The sequence below is a fragment of the Podarcis bocagei genome (genome assembly GCF_964188305.1).
Source record: "Podarcis bocagei genome assembly, chromosome: 16".
NCBI classification, from domain to species: domain Eukaryota; kingdom Metazoa; phylum Chordata; class Lepidosauria; order Squamata; family Lacertidae; genus Podarcis; species Podarcis bocagei.
Window position 1 is genome coordinate 5,458,572 of NC_138142.1, and position 16,431 is coordinate 5,475,002.

Sequence of the window (16,431 nt, forward strand, 5' to 3'; positions counted from 1 at the left end):
ATGTGCTAAGGGCCCACAACAAAGGAACTGAAGGAAACAAGGCATTCTCCACCCTATTATTATCTGTGTCTCTGCTTCCACTACAGAGAAAGTTGTATAGCAAGGTACGCCAAATGTTGCTGGATCCCAACTCCCAAAAATCAAAACAATGAAAATAACGCACTGGGTACAAGAAAACGAGAGAGGTCGTCCACTGCACAAAATTGGTTTGCTGTGGTTGCTAACGCCCAACAGACTTTGGAAAATGGCCTCCAGTCTCCCTCATCCCCTTGTTCCAACAAAAAGGAATTGCCCCTGAAAGATTCCCATCTCCCCTTAAGAAATGTTGAGTGTTAGCAGAAGCACAAACTTCTTAGGCACTTTGAAAACCTCTTGTCTCATTTTCTTGGATTCCCATTCTCACCATCCATGACCACAGGCCATGCTGACATCCGGTGGGTCACGTATTCTCCAGCGATGGTGTAATGTAAAGGAAGCACCAGATTGAGGTGGTGCTGGGACTGCATGTGGAGCTGAACATCAAATGATGAGTGGACTGTTCTGCTCTTTAAGGCAGCATTTCAACCTTCATCACAGGGCTCTTAAAATTAGGCAGCTGAATCTGACTTGTCCATTAGCACCCTTCCACCCCCAATCTCATACCTTGCAAAATAACTTCCGTTAGGGAGTCCCGTGTGGTGGTTCCCACAGCTGTTAGCAGGTTAATAGACTGATCTGTCATGTGATTGCAGTAACTGAGGTTGAGCTTGGACAGTAGAGGCATGTGCCGGATAATCAAACGCAGGGAAGCGTCAGTGATGTCCAAGCCAGACAGGCACAGCTCTGTGATGTGGCGCAGCTTGCTCCGGTTGTCAATTTGGCCTATACAAGAAGCAAGGACCCGGGGGGAGGGAAAGGAGAGAGAAATGTTTATTTTTGTAATTAAATGGTCTAACCACTGAATACATCAGGCTAAGGTATATGCGATTACAATGCCTAAAATACAATGGAAGTAGAGGCATTTCCAAAAAGTCTCTAGACTTCCAAATGAGAAAACTGCATGTAGACAGCTGCCCCAAATAGAGATTTTTGAAAAATGAGTTTTTATAAGTGGGTACATAAAATTGAATTTTACACAGGAACATAATACACACAGAGACACAATCAGTAGAACTGGTGTAGCTGGAAAGCAATCCTAGAATTCTCAGGGAACATTTGAATCCTGCACCTAACCCACTGCCACATTTATGGTTTTTCTCCTGTGTGTTGGCCCAAATACAAAGGAAGCTATTCCTCTTCAGAAAGGAAGAGGATATACCTGGCCTGTTGTCAGTTGGTGGTGACAAAAGATCTCTCATTTGTGCATCTTTTAAGCCTTCCACCCACTGCGCATCCAGTGTTCGGAGGAGTGGACAACTAGAACTGCAGAGAGCAGACATTGCAATCCACGAGCACCCTGATAACCGCAGATCTCGGAGACCTACGGAAGAGAAAGGGAAGTGAGCACACAGCACACTGAGCAAATATTTCTTTGAGGAATGCTGTGGGGTGGGGGGGGGAGGTTCTAGTTTCACAATAAGAGGTTGAAAAGTTTCCTGCTTAACACAAGCAACGGGATGACAAGCAGCAATGAAGAACCTGTGCCACTTTAGATGCTGTTGGACTACGACTTCCATCAACTTAAACCACAGGCCATGCTGGCTGATGGGAGCTTGAGTCCAAGAATATCTGGAGGGCCACAGGCTCAGCTTTCAAAAGTATTCCCAGTGCCTTTCTCCAGAGGGCAATAAACTAACAGCTGAAATAATATTGCAGGTGAACATAAATAATGGCCAAGCTTAGAGGCAGGTCGTTAGGACACTAAAATGTTGTTCTTGTACAAAACACATACCACTTCCCGAGTTTATCGAAAGGAACAAATGTAGGCCTCGTCATGAGCCACCTTTAACGTATCGGGCTCTGCTTCCCACTCCTGCCTGGGTCTGCCACATTTCCTGTGCAGTCAGACTGTAGCCACTCAGGAACCCAGACAGGATTACTATCAGAAACATTAAAAGCAGTTAACTGGGCTCTGAGGCTGCAATGTCCATCTCTGGGCCTCAGCAAGGTAGAGAAGAGAATAGTGTTCATTTAGGCCTCTTTCCCGCAAAAGGTAGGAGATGTGCGTGACTCCCTCAGCACACCGTAGTCACTGCAGACCTACCTGGGAGCCTGTTGATGAGCCAGCTCAGCTGCTTTTTCGATATGTTTGTCCCACTTAAATCAAGCTTGACCGGCTGCCTCCTAATAATACCACTGAGCATGAGAGGGGTGATGGATTTACAGTGGTTTAGGTCTATTTTGGTCCACAGTCTTTTATCACAGCACCTAAGCAGATCAGGAAGAAGGTTTCATAAGAAAGCTGGTCTGGCACTTGGGACAGAGAGACCTACACAATTTCTTTAAAAACCTCAAACAAAACCAGGGGAAATGAGAAGCCTACAACGAGCAGCTTGAGTTTTGCATCAGAAAAAACTTTGTAAATAGGATGAGAATTTTTCAAAATGCTGATGTGGATACAGATACCTGGACTTCCTTGAACATGTGGTAAACACCTAACACACGGGCTGGGAGCTTGTGGCCGTCCAGATTTTGTTGGACTCCCAACTCCTATTGGACACAGTCAATATGCTTAATAGTCAAGGACAGTGCGTTTTCTGGGGGTATGCATACTCCTAAACATTTTGTGAATCTATGTTTGGCCTCATTGAGTATTTTAATGAGTAGGAAAATGAGAGTACCCCTAAACATGTTTTTTTTAAATTGGGGGGGGGGAGCACTGGTTAAGGACAGTGCGAAAGGTGGTCCAGCAAAATTTAGAGGGTCACAGGCTCCCTATCATGGACCTTGCATGAATGGAGCTCATGATATCTTCAGGGATACCTGGATAATTACTGCAACATTCCAGAAACTGAATCACACTGGATTTTAAGAAATAAGCGAGCAGGAAGTTAATTCCCTGGAACACCCAACCAAACCCTCTCCAATGCCATTATCGGTGTTCATCAAACTCAGATATAAGAAATATGACCACAGCATCTCACCTGCACCTTTTAAAAGAAATCAAGAGGTCTAGAAACCCCCCTTTTATGAAACAAAGCCAAGATTTACAGGATTCTGCAGGTGGCACTGGAAACTTTTCTTGAGTTTTATTTTTCCAAATGTCATGGCCCTGGCAATCCTGCTCTCTAGAACTTGTTCCCTTCCCACCACCAAGATGCAAACACCTCCGCCGCCCCTTACCATCTGTTCCAGGTCTTGCAAACCCTCATGCAGAGACACAGTTCGCTGTGGCTGAGGTAGCTGAAGACAGCCATCCAGACTTCCCTTTGCATGACGTGGGCCTCCCCGTCATCCAGCGGGAGCGAGTCTGGGGGCGGGCTGATGGGGGGCGGCCGGATGACGTGGCGTTCCATCTGAATGCACTTGGGGGGCGAGAGGGAGCGGGGAGGCCGGGCAGCTGCCCGGGGGGTGCTGCTGCGGAGGCTGAACAAGAGCTGGTGCCGGAGTTCTCGGGGCGTTCCATTCAAGCCTTTGCTGAAGCGGTGAGGCCGCTCGGGGCCCAGCACCCGCTTGGGCTCCTCGTTCTCACTCTCCGGCTCAGACTTGATGGGCTGGTGATTCTCATTGGCAAGGCTGTTCTCCGTCTTCTGGATCTCCTGGTTGAGCTCTTTGCTCAGCTCCTTGCTCAGCTCCTTGTTGGGGAGGCGGGTTTTCCGCCGGATCTTGAACTTCTTCTTGTCTCGGGACTCTGCGCCCTCTGAGCTTGGCCCCGCCGTGGGGGAGCTGGAGCGAGACTGGTCACTCTCCTTGCTTCTGGGAGGCTCCTCTGGGAGGTCCTCCTCAGGCTCCTGCTTGAAGCGCCGGACTGGCTTGACCAGGGCAGCTCGGTCATCTGTGGCCTTCCACGATCGCCTCTGGAAAGGGAAGGTTCTGGCTCAGTACAAAGGCAATGGGCACCCCTCAACCCTAGAGACTAAAACTGCTTTCAAGGGGTCCTTTCCTTTCAGGGGCAACTGTAGCTTTGTGAAGAAAGCTTGGGCCCTTAAAAAGATCACCTGCACTTCCAACAAAAAGCCCTCAGAATTTTAGTTTGGTATTTACAGCCCAAGCTTTTACAGCTCCATCAATTTTAAGTCAGTGGTGCAGGTGGGCCTTGAGATTCTTAAGAAATTCCCTCAACTATACAGTGGTGCCCCGCAAGACGAATGCCTCGCAAGACGAAAAACCCGCTAGACCAAAGGGTTTTGCGGTTTTTGAGCTGCTTCGCAAGACGAATTTCCCTATGGGCTTGCTTCGCAAGACGAAAACGTCTTGCAAGTTTGTTTCTTTTTTCTTAACACCGTTAATACAGATGTAACTTGACTTCGAGCAGCAACTCATAGAATGAGGTGTGGTAGCCTTTTTTGAGGTTTTTGGTGATTTTTGAAGCTTTTCCAAAACTTTTCCGACACCGTGCTTCGCAAGACGAAAAATTTGCTAGATGAAAAAACTCGCGGAACGAATTAATTTCGTCTTGCGAGGCACCACTGTAAATTTCATCCAAAACATGCTCTAAGTAGATGTGGAGGAAGGACACACAACAAATTAGTTATATGATGGGCATTCTGCATCCAAATCACAATTTTTTAACTCAGGTTGACATTCTACCATAGGCCTGTGAGGTTTTCACAGAGGCAGAGTAAAACAGCAGGCCTGCTCTTCTTTTTCGCAGGGAGGGAGACGGAATTTCATTGCTAACCATATCTCCATGTTGCAAGAACCAATAATTAATCAAAGCTAAGATTCCAGGTGTGTAGGCAGAGCTGCAGAAGACACACCAGCGTCCCCCCTCCCCCCAATTTAAGATTCAAAACCTGCCATTTCCAGAATAGTCACAGTAAGTCATTGGATAGGTGAGTGAAGTAATGGAAGAAATCTACACCATTTAATGTAGTACCTTTTTCCTGAACAGCTTCTCTTCTTTGCCTAGTTTTAACTGTGGTCAGAAAGGGATTGTGGGGTGGGAGAGAGCAAAGAGACAAGACTTAGTATAGACAACTTAGCTAACACACACACACAGTACATAAAATTTCTGTATGACGTTTCAGTGACCAAGGACTGCAATCCTGTACACCAATGAACTATTTAATTCCCATAGAATCCAAGGGGATTTAGGTAACCTGCAGGAAGAACTGCAGTCCAAGGGTTTTACAATTCAAGTGTAAAATACATGATTTACCGTTTTTATTTCTTAGAATACAGATTTTAAAAAATAAACAGCTGAAAATATTGGATAGTATGAACACAAACATCTACAGTGTAAAAGGAAGGAGATAATGAAGCTGACTATAAGCCTGTGGGCAAGGCTGCTTTTTTAAATTGTGTAAACCCGCTGGTTAGTTGAGACGCTTAAAATCACCACTGGCTTGCTCAAGGCTACCTCAGGAGTTTTCAGGCAAGGTGACATTTGAACGGAGAGCTTCCTAGATCACAAATCTTTGCCACTCAGTCGCACCAGGACCCAGTATTTAGGAATGGTTAAAAAATGATGTTAATGGAATGGGAAACAATTATGAGAGCTCCAAGGATGGGATGGTGGAGGGAGATGGAGAGAATGGATGGTATCCTCTGATCTCTTGTGAAATCCTCAAAGCAGGATGTAGGGAAGGGCCTTTTCACCTTTCCATGTCCACAGAACACCCAGGAAAAACACACTAAAAAAATGTGTGACCTTGCCAGCCCCAAAGATGCACATTGAGTTGGGACTGTTCAAAGAAAGAAAACAGGTACCAGGAAGGAAGGGAAAGAGGGGGATTTGCAGCACCAGTCTGAAAAGACCCATAAGTGCCACCTAGTGGCTGAGACAGAAAAGGAGGTTTGTTTTAGGAATGGGCTGCAATCTTAGCAATGCAGGAAGCTATTGAATGCCAGGCCAGTGTTGCCTACACTGACTGGCAGTGCCTCTTTGGGGTCCCTTTCCCATCACTTGTTATTTGATTATTTCTTTTCTTCTAAACTGGAGGTGCTGAGTACTGAACCTTGGACCTTTCGAATGCAATACCTGCTCTCTAACACAGACTTAAGGTCCCTCTTCACTCTCTGTCTTCCAAAGAACAAAATAAAGTAGAAATTAATCATTTGGGGGCCTCCCTAATTCTAGAAACTGAATGGATCGTTAGCAACAGCCAGAGTCTTTCCTGCTTTCCCCTGAAGCACAAGGGAGCAGGCACTGCATAGTTTGTTTTTAAAGAGTAGTTAATTTTTTTTAATGTATTACCATTCATACAGCATCTCCCCAACATCTATGTGACATGTTGTATAAATATTAGTATCATGTAGAGCAGAGCTATAAATGAGATGCAACTGCCTTTAAAACAATGATGATAAAATAGTTAAAGTAAGGAGGGAAAGGGTAGAGGTCAAATAATTATTAGCAATAGTGGTTAACCTTTGGATCCTAAGCATGTCTGCTGAGAAGCAAGTTGAAAGGTAAGCATGCACCCAGGGCCGCAGCCCAAGAGGCTGGATCACTGAATCAGAAAACCCTGGCTGGTCTCCTTGCTTCTGCCGTGGCCTTCAGAAAGCCACTCTGCCTAACGGCCCGACTTCTGCAACATGGAGAATACTGACCTACCTTACAGGGCTCTTGTAGGTACTGCAACAAGGTAGCATCAGTGAAGCACTCATGCGTTTGAATGCTCAAAGACCGAGCCTTATTATTATGGCTTTTGCTGCAGTACTTTGGCTTGCTATCTCAAGACACCTGCCTGACAGCAACATCCCACAAGCAGGTTTGTCGGTTCCGACATGTCACACAATAGCTGGCGTTGATCCACATAGGTGGGCAAGCAGGCTGGGAGCATTTCCACCAGGCCTTGCTCACAAAGCCACTTCCCACCTCTAAGGTCTCCCAAAGAGGCCCAATAAAACACACACACACACCCGCAGAACACGTACCCGCTTCCTCATGGCAGGCTCTTGGGGCTTCTCAAATTTCCGTTTCCGCCGTGGGTGGACTTCCTCAGACTTCCTCCTCAAAAGAGGGTCAACAGGAGACTTCTTGGGATGGTCATCAGACTTCTTCCGAGGGGGCTCCTCGCACTCGACTTTCCGCTTGGTGGCATCTGGGACAACCTCTTTGTTCTCTCGGTTGATCTTCTGCTCTTTCAGCAGAGAGCCGGGCAGGTTTGACGCGTACTTGAACCCTGGTCCGCGCTTTTGCTTGTACGCCAGAGAAACAAAGCACACAAGCAAACTTTATATCTTATGCTTTTGCGTCGTGGCTTATAGGTAGTAACGTGGGTTTTCTGGAAAATGGGAGGGGGGAAACCTCTGACCCTTCAGATGTGGATGGAAGTTGCTGGTCAGCACTATCTTCCCACCCTGCCTCTAGAAAGTGATTTCACTTAGTAAACAAAGCTTTAAAAAGATTGCTGGCATCCACACCCAGTGAAATTTACTGGAATACTTGTAAAGACTTTAGAGGCAAAAGCAAAAGGATAGTTCAGCTGAAAAATATTAATTATGACTGAAACGGCCAAGTTCACCAAATACTGTATTTGCAATTGGCAGCCATTTACTGTCACTAATGATATTATGAAACACAAAATCTCCACCCTGCATCACAGCTTATAAGTGGCGGCAGAAATTCAACCCATTGATTCCTTCCCAAGGGCCAGTGCCCACATTATTATAGAGTTAGAGGGAATCTTGTCAGCTCTCTCTAGAGTTATGTTCAGTGACTCCCTTTTTCTGTACTCAAGCCAGAGCTAAAGGGCCAGCAACAGTTGGCTCCACCCGCTAGCTCCTGCCCTCAAGGGTTGAGGGGGAAGGACACATTAAGAGTGCAATACAGTACAATCACATCTTACACACATTTAATTTGTGCGATTTCAATCTTGCACAGTTGAATTTGCACAGATTAAATCCATGCAACACTTTCCTGGTATGAAAAGAGCTTTCAAGCTCTCTGCCTTGCTTACAAAGAAAGGCCCACTCAGCGCACCAGCTGTGTGAAGGGTTAAGATGCTCGCACGGGGCAGTTCAAGTATATGAGGAACCCTTGGAACTGAACCCCTGCACAAGATGAAACTGCAGTTATATATAAAACTCTACAGGGGAAGTTAAAGCTACAGGGTTGGGATTCGGAAAGGGTTAAAGAGACACACCCTGAGCCTCCTTCCCCCTTGTCTGCCTCTGGCCAGAAGTGAATGAATCAAGTGTGTTAAATTAGTCTACAGGGGGGAAAACACATTTTAGGCTCCACAGAGATATATGTATAATAAGTAAGGTTTTATATATAGTCGCTTTACAAAAACAAAACTAAAATAATAGTAGAAAGACAAGTCAGAGTATATCTTCAAATCTTGAAACCTTCACAGCTGTTAATATGGAATGGAAAAAGAGTTGTCCTTAATGCATGTGTGGTTTTATATTTATATTACTTACACACACACACACACACAGAGAGAGAGAGAGAGAGAGAGAGAGAGAGAGAGAGAGAGAGAGAGAAGGTGTGACCAGTTTCTCATTTTTTGTGGGAGAAAGCAGAGAGCATAATCTGGGGGGAGGGATTCCTTGAAACTTCTCTGGGGTTGCTCAGTGGAGAAGATCAGTAGCGGCAGACAAAACTTCCCCCCAAGATATCTTGCCTGCAGTGACTCATCTCCCGGCTGCATTGTGAAGCAATGGGAGAAACCTTGAGCACATTGGCAGCTGCTTCTGCTCAGCAGTGAGATTAGCAATTTAGCGTGTGTTTAAAAAAAAAGAGGAAGGAAAAAGCACAGCTCCCTTCCAGTGAACACAATTAATTCCAGTGAAACTCACTTTCCCGGTTTTGCCAGCGTGGTTGCACTTTGGGCATTCCCAGCAGTTGGGCAGCTCTTCGTTGACGACCCCGTCTGATTCCCGCACCTGGGAGGAAAAAGACACACAACTGGAAGCTACAGATCAGCTCCCAATATACAGGCAGGCAGGGCTTGGCACTTTTTAAACAAAATGCTCTTTGAAAAGTGCGCTGATAATTTACAATTCATGTCAGTCAACTACATTTTGAATCTTTCCTATAATTTATTCTGCTTCATCTAGCATACGCACAAATAAACCCTGCCCTTCTCCCCAGTCTCTGAGAATCTTACTTCTACACCCACATGGGGATTTTCCTGGATTCTTAAGTCTTTTCTATAAACTTTATCAAGAGGTCTTCACAACGAAGAAAAGAAAGGCTTCCCAAACTTATATTATGGGAGAGGATAACAAGGCTAGAAAGGGAGGGTTGGAGCACACAACAGATCCAAGAAATCTAACTGGGAAATCCTTCCTTGTGCCTAACAAATAATAACAATTTTATTCTTTATACCCCCGTCTGAATGGCAAACTAATTTGCACCACCACCTTGCAGTGACGTTCCAGGCATTCATCATATGGGGGTAATTACAAGCAAGCGTAATTACAGGCAGGCTGGCCCAGAACCCTGCCATAAACCTGCCTGTCTGGGTCTGGGCCTGCTGACGTGCCATTTTCCCCTTTAATGTTTTCAGGCATCAGATCCAAGAATCTGCCATTTTATGCACCATAGCAGACAGAGCCCTTTGAGCAGAGAAGAGAATGCCAGAGAACTCCTGAATATTAAAAGAGCCCTGCTGGATCAGAGACAAAGGTCCATCAGCATCTCCAGAACAGCCAATGAGAAATCTTCAGAAAGGATGCTCCACTGGATGTCCCTAGCAGCTGGTACACTGCCCCCGAACATGGAAGTTACATTTAATTATGGCTGATAGTCTCCTCCTTCTCCATAATTTTGTCCAATCCTATTTTAAATCCATCGGCACCAGTGCCCACCACATCTTGTGGCAGACAATTCTATCCATTACTTGTGTATTCAGAATTCTGCTTTTTGCTGTTGGCTCAGGATTGCAGAAGCAGGAGGGTCATCTGGCTTCCCCTGAGCCCTACTGGCTTCAGGCAACAAAGACCCTTGGGCCGACCTTGCTGCCATGCATGGCTATGGAGCTTTGGGTGTTTGGGCAGGTTGTAGACTGTGGTGGCTGCAGGTAAAAGGAAAGGACTGCCAAACATGCCATCATTTTGCGAAGAACATGACAAATGGAACAGTGAGGCAAGGCCTGTTTTGATGCAGCTTCTGGACCCCACCTCAGAGAGCCCTTACCTTGAGGCATCCTGGGTGTATGATTTCATTGCAGATGGAACACTCCATAAGCATGAGGTTGAACTTGCCCTCCTCCTCCTCCACCGTATCTTCTTTCCCTGCTTCCCCACACACCAGGCACACAGCCGTGTGGGGCAGCACTGGCTAAACACACACAAACAGGAGGAAAGGAGCAGAGATCAGGAAACAGGCACCAATCTATCAGAACAGACACCTGTGAAACCTCCCCATCCTCTCGGCCCGCAGCACTTTCAGGGGCTGGTTCTTGTAAAGGCCTGAGAAGCCCAACGTCTTTCTGATTCTGCGATTCTATGTCCGCCAAGGCGTTATCGTAACATCACACACAGAGGAAGAACAGGGGCTGGCAAATCTGGGGTGGGGCAGGGCCTCGTCCCCAACCTCTGAAATGAGACCAGGAAAACATGCCAAGCTCTGTGCCTCCTGCTGAGGCGGGAGATTCTGCTGTTGCAAAAACTAGTCCCCATAGCCTGGCTTCCAGCTCAGAGCTGGGGTGGTGCGGGGCTCACTTAGGCTCTGTGTTGGGCCAGTGTTCTGAGCAACTTAAAGTTGGCTGTTCTGGAAAGCAACTGTTAGAAAGGCAGTTCTGCCTGCATTCCAGGGGGTTGGACTAGATGACCCACGGGTCCCTTCCAATTCCAACTCTATGCTTATACAGTTCTACGATTCTGCTCCAATTGCTTCTGGAGCCCGAACTAGGGGTCCCAACTGATGCACCCTGCCTCGTGCGTCTGCTCTTGCCAAGGCAATGGACATCCTGGAGGAAAGATCTCAAGAACTGAGAGCTGACTGTCAATCAATAAAAGAGAGATCACTCCAGTCCTGGAGGGCAAGTGAAGCAGAAGGGCTTCTTCACACATACAACAGTTAAGTATTATTATGTTTATTTACACCCCGCCTTTTTCCTTAATGGGGCACAAGGCGGCTTAGATATAAAAATGAAAATCAGAAAAACATAGAAAAACAATTAAAAAGCCATTAAACATTGATCAAAGTAAAACCATAGACACATATAAAATCTATGAAAGCCATACCAATCATTATAATAAAAACAGCACGACACCAGCCCCTTCATTACCCCAAACCTGCTGGAACATGAATGTCTTCACCTGCTGGCAGAAGGAAGGCAAGGAGGGAGGGACTTCCAGTCTATGAATTCTGTTGCCATAGTATGTTCTAAAGGCCAAAACCATTAAGCGAGCTCTTAAAAAAGCTCAAGGACCACCTCTCCACATAGGAACTGACCTGGACCCTGTGATTATCCCATGAGGACCTTCTTTGTGTGCCTCTTCCATGAGAGGTCTGGAGGGTGGCGACACGAGAACGGGCCTTTTCTGCAGTGGCCCCTGCTTGTGGAATGTTCTCCCCAGGGAGACTCACCTAGTGCCTCCGTTACAGTTCTTTAGGCACCTGGTGAAAATGCTCCTCTGTGACCAGTCCTTTGGCCTCTAAGTGTCTATGGCCTTTTAGAAGTAGGTGAATGTTTTATATATGTTTATCTTTTTCTCTTGGTTTTAATGTATCTAGGAGGGAATTTGGTCTATCTGTCCACTTGTGAGTTGCTTTGGGTTGCCCTGGGCAAGATAAAGCAATGAACAAATTCAATAGATAATAAAATAATGGTTAAAAGGGTAAAGGTAAAGGACCCCTGACAGTTGTCCAGTCGCGAATGACTCTGGGGTTGCGACACTCATCCCGCTTTACTGGCTGAGGGAGCCGACGTTTGTCTGCAGACAGTTATTCCGGGCCATGTGGCCAGCATGACTAAGCCACTTCTGGCGAACCAGAGCAGCGCATGGAAATGCCGTTTACCTTCCCCCCGGAGTGGTACCTATTTATCTACTTGCACTTTGATGTGCTTTCAAACTGCTAGGTTGGCAGGAGCAGGGACTGAACAACAGGAGCTCACCCCGTTGCGGGGATTCGAACCGCCAACCTTCTGATCAGCAAGCCCTAGACTCAGTGGTTTAGACCACAGTGCCACCCATGTCCCATAATAGTTAACCTGCTGCAAATGTGTCACCTGTGGAAGTTTGGAAACTTCAATCATTGCCTGTATTGGTGATCATCTTGCGCTCATGTTTCAAAGCATTTCAGACCGATCTGTTGGTTTTAAGGAACTTTATGTCTGCTGCTCTTCATTTGTCATTTCAATATGATTATTTAATGCTACTACTTTAGTATTTTGTTTCACCTGGTTTTCTCTTCCATTTGTATGTCCCTTGTAAGTCACTGACTGTTTTACATAAAAGCATTTTAAAAATAATTCATTGAGAGCTGGTGTGGCAGCCAATAGCACAGTTGCTCGGCTGCAAGCTTGCTAGTTTGCCTTTGGCAAGCCATCACCTCTCAGCCTCAGCTCCCTTCTGGTGATGGTACTGACCCACCCAAAAGGGCTGCTATTGCAGCTACGGCCAGGACAGGCACTCTATTAATATGTGCCATATAAAAGCTCAGCTTTACCAATATTATTGGATGGTACAAACTTTTTTTAGATGGTTTTAAGATGGTTTCATATATATTCTAGTGCCTACTGAAGATTTATTTTCTTACTTTAGCAGACATTTTAACTGAAGTATGATTACCTTTTCCAAATTGTATTTTCTGTACACTGGTTAGAGAAGATGGTAGTTAAGCAGTATATAAATTGTTCAAATAAAAATAAATAAATATTGCTCAGTTATTTTAAAAATGGATTCTTAGGGCTCTGGGTTTTTAAAAGAAATCAAGATATAGCTTTCTAAAGACATAATCTAACTGGAAAGCACAGACTATAATTAGGTGTGTTAACTACATTCGTATGCCACCTTCCCTCCAGAGTTTAAGGGTGCAGGCACGATTCTCCTTCTCCCATCCATCCCAACTTATCCTCACAACAACCCTGTTAGGCTGGGAGACAGTGTCTGACCCAAGATCACTCTGGGAGGGGATCCTAAAGTGGGTTTCCCTATTCCTAGTTCCACAGTCTGCAACACCACACCAGCTCTTTTAATTGCAGAAATATGAGCCAGTGAATTAAGCAATATACTTGAAGAGGCATGCCTCCTTTGGTGGGGAAGAGGATGATAATGCTTCTTTCTAAAGTTATCATTTTTAAAAGTACAGGTAGCACCCAGCTTACGCAGGGGTTACGCTCCGAGGCACTGCAAGTGTTGGTGAAATCACATATAATTGAAAAGACCTGCAAACACTCCACCCTTTTAGTGATGTCTTTATGACATTTCCAAGTCACTTCCAGGTTTTGCACAATGCATGTATATAAATGGTCATGCATATATTGAAGGTGCGTAAACAGGGGGCTGCCTATACACGGAAGTGTAATGAAACACTGACCAGCATAATAAAATTTACTTTCATTTTTTAAGATTATGAAAATAGACCACTCAGATTAGAGTGGCCTATTTTAGGACAGTGGGTAGCATTTGCAGTTTTAATAAATATTATTTTTAATAGGGGAGACCTTTTTAGCCTGAAATCCTATAACCCCTTACATGGGAAGAAGCCCCAGGAAGTTCAATGAGACTGTCTTCTGAGTGGGCATATATAAAACTACGCTGTAAAATTAATTCAAGGCTGCAGCCTTAGTTATAATCCAAGGATGTCAGTTAAGGATTCCTAGCATTCAGGGATGTGACCATTGCCAGGTTTTGTACAAGACACTACATTTCTTCTGCTTTCTGCAACATCCCTGTGCCCAGCAACTCAGGTGCTGAAGGTCACTTAATTAATTGCCTTTACATTATGGAGACACAAATGCAAGCATGGGCTGCTGCAATCTGTTACAAGTCTTATGACAAAAGGGAGGGGGGAGAAAAAGAAACAAAGGCGCTGTCAGTGGAAAAGCAATAATGATTAAAAGAAAGGATTATAAATCACCCCTTTTCTGTAAGCCGATTCTACAGCTTGGAGAGTTCTAAAAAGCAGATGCTTTTAGAAGGTAATTCACATGAATAAAATCCTACATCAGATAATGGAACATGGACTGAAATCCCTCACCAGAGAGACAAGTAGCTTTAAAGACTGGGATTATTCAAGAAGAAAAGAACACAAAGATAAGGCAAAGTTGCACAACAGTCGTGATATTGCTTCGAAGGAGCCACTGGAACTCACCCTTGGGCAAGCACCACTGATATGAACAAGCACTTGTCTCCTCAAGACAGCCCCCAGGGAGATTTTCCCAGCAAGATTGTGCTCTTTAGCAGGGACAGGGAACTGTACGTGGGAGGAAGCAGCAGCCGAGATACATTTCGGATATTGTGATATATTACTGTTTTTACTGTAGCTGGTGATATATCGTGATGTTGAAAACCAGGTATTGTCCAGCTCTCCTCCCATCATCCCCGACCACTAGTCCTGCTAGCTAGGGATGATGGGACTTGTAGTCTAACAACAGCTGGGGAACCAAGTTTGAGAAACACTGCTTTCAGTGCAATCTCTCATTTAACCAGACCCCACCCCCCCATCCTAATAAGCAGGGGAAAAGCTATTATTGTGATGGTTTCATAGAGGAGCAACACAGGACAAGTTGATCCAGAGAGTCCATGGTTGAACAGAATTTGTACCCAGAGGTGTAACACCATTGCTCTGTTCAATGGAGCACATTTAAGGGGAAGGGGCTGCAGTTCAGGGGTAGAGCACCTGTTTTGCATGCAGAAGATCCCCAGTTCAATCCCTGGCATCTCCAAGTTAGGGCTGGGGGTGACTCTACCTGAAGCCCTGGGGAGACACTGCTAGTCAGGGTAGACATTGCTGAGCCATATGGATCAAGCTCTGTGGCAGCTTCCTACGTTCCTATGCTTTGCAATCAAGAAACCTAGAAATCCTGGTAACAGCTCTCTGCCTTTCTCCAGTGAGGAAATTCAAGTTCTACAAAAGAACACTCAGTGCAAACTCAGACACGTTAGGAAAGCAGTTTTTTTAAAAAAAAACACGTTAAAATGCAATAAATTATAATAATAATAATAAATATATAAGCACATAACTCACTTGCTACAACAGCTCCAATGGTTACTGGTCTGTTTCCCAGCACAATTCAAAATGCTCCTTGTGACCTATAAAGCCCTTATACAGCTTAGGTCCAGGCTAACTGAGGGTCCATCTTTTCCCATATGAACCTGCCCTGGGCCACCTGAACAGGCACACTTGGTGGGGATGTGGGAGAGGGCCTTCTTGGTGACTGCTCCCAGACTTTGGAACCCCTCCCTGAAGAAGGCAGACTGGCTTCCTCCTCCTTGTCGTCCTGCCAGCAGGTGAAGACTTTTTTGTTCCAATAGGTTTTGGGAACTGATTGCTTCTAATGAAAGGGCTGGTGTGGTGCATTTTAATTGTTATTTGTATGGTTTTAATAGATAAGGATAGTTCTATCACTATTTAATTGTTTTTTAACTATTGTTTTTCCCCTGTTTCTAGCACTTTTTAAAAATCTGTAAGTGTTTATTAAATTTTTATTATGTAAATTTTTATTATTATTATTTCCCTGCATTTGTACTAGCCTACCTCCTAACTTCATCATTTGTGGTCTGTGAGCACCAATTTTGCCAGAACATTTCCAGGCTTGTCACCTAAAGGTGATGCTCAATCACTGCACAAGACGATCAGGCAATAGGCTTACCGCAATGCACTGCCTCATAATGCACGACTGCTTCATCCTGCCAGGCCCACCAAACTTCTTCATGTCCTTGCAGAAGTGACACTCGCCACACTCTGTGCGCAGGCAGGCCTCGCACTTGCGACATCGCGTCCTCCTCCTCCGTGCTCCTGCAGTTGTTCGATTCGCCGCGAGCTTCACGGCTGAGGCAGGGCCCAATTTTCCTTTGGGTCTCCCGACGGCCCGGTTCTGGGAATGGCAAGCAACAGCAATGTTTAAACAGCAACGTTCCAAGTATTTCCCATACCCTATTTCTCAATCCTTACCTTATGAGCAAGGATAATCATATTCTAATCATTATCCCTAGTTTGCAGATACAGGGACAGAGGCTGCAAGGAACTGGCTTACTTAAGGCCGGGCACCAGAACAAGGCATCCTTCAGAATTTTCTGGGGTCCTCAAACCCTGCCAAGGCCCACCAGTGCTGGCCATTTAAATTAAGATTTGGGTCAAGTTTTGGCCTGGAAATTGCTTTGGTTACCCTGCATGACTATCTTTGTCGGGAGACAAATTGGGAAGTATCTCCCTCGGATTCTCCTTGATCTCTCAGCAGCTTCCAGAATCCCTCTGGAGTGTACTCCTTCCCGGATGCCCACTCC

General features: G+C 45.4%; 1 protein-coding gene across 3 annotated transcripts in view; it reads right to left on the minus strand.

Moving 5' to 3' along the window:
- KDM2B (lysine demethylase 2B) overlaps positions 1-16,431 on the minus strand; it is an 87,146-nt gene that overhangs the window by 1,913 nt on the left and 68,802 nt on the right. For all 3 annotated transcript variants that reach the window (XM_081174701.1, XM_081174702.1, XM_081174703.1), the window contains 9 exons: positions 15,798-16,022; positions 10,169-10,312; positions 8,827-8,913; positions 6,958-7,221; positions 4,958-4,996; positions 3,262-3,935; positions 2,183-2,346; positions 1,298-1,459; positions 643-861 (listed from right to left, as the gene is read on the minus strand). In XM_081174701.1, coding sequence (XP_081030827.1) covers positions 643-861; positions 1,298-1,459; positions 2,183-2,346; positions 3,262-3,935; positions 4,958-4,996; positions 6,958-7,221; positions 8,827-8,913; positions 10,169-10,312; positions 15,798-16,022 — 1,978 coding nt within the window. The remainder of the gene's footprint in view (positions 1-642; positions 862-1,297; positions 1,460-2,182; positions 2,347-3,261; positions 3,936-4,957; positions 4,997-6,957; positions 7,222-8,826; positions 8,914-10,168; positions 10,313-15,797; positions 16,023-16,431) is intronic.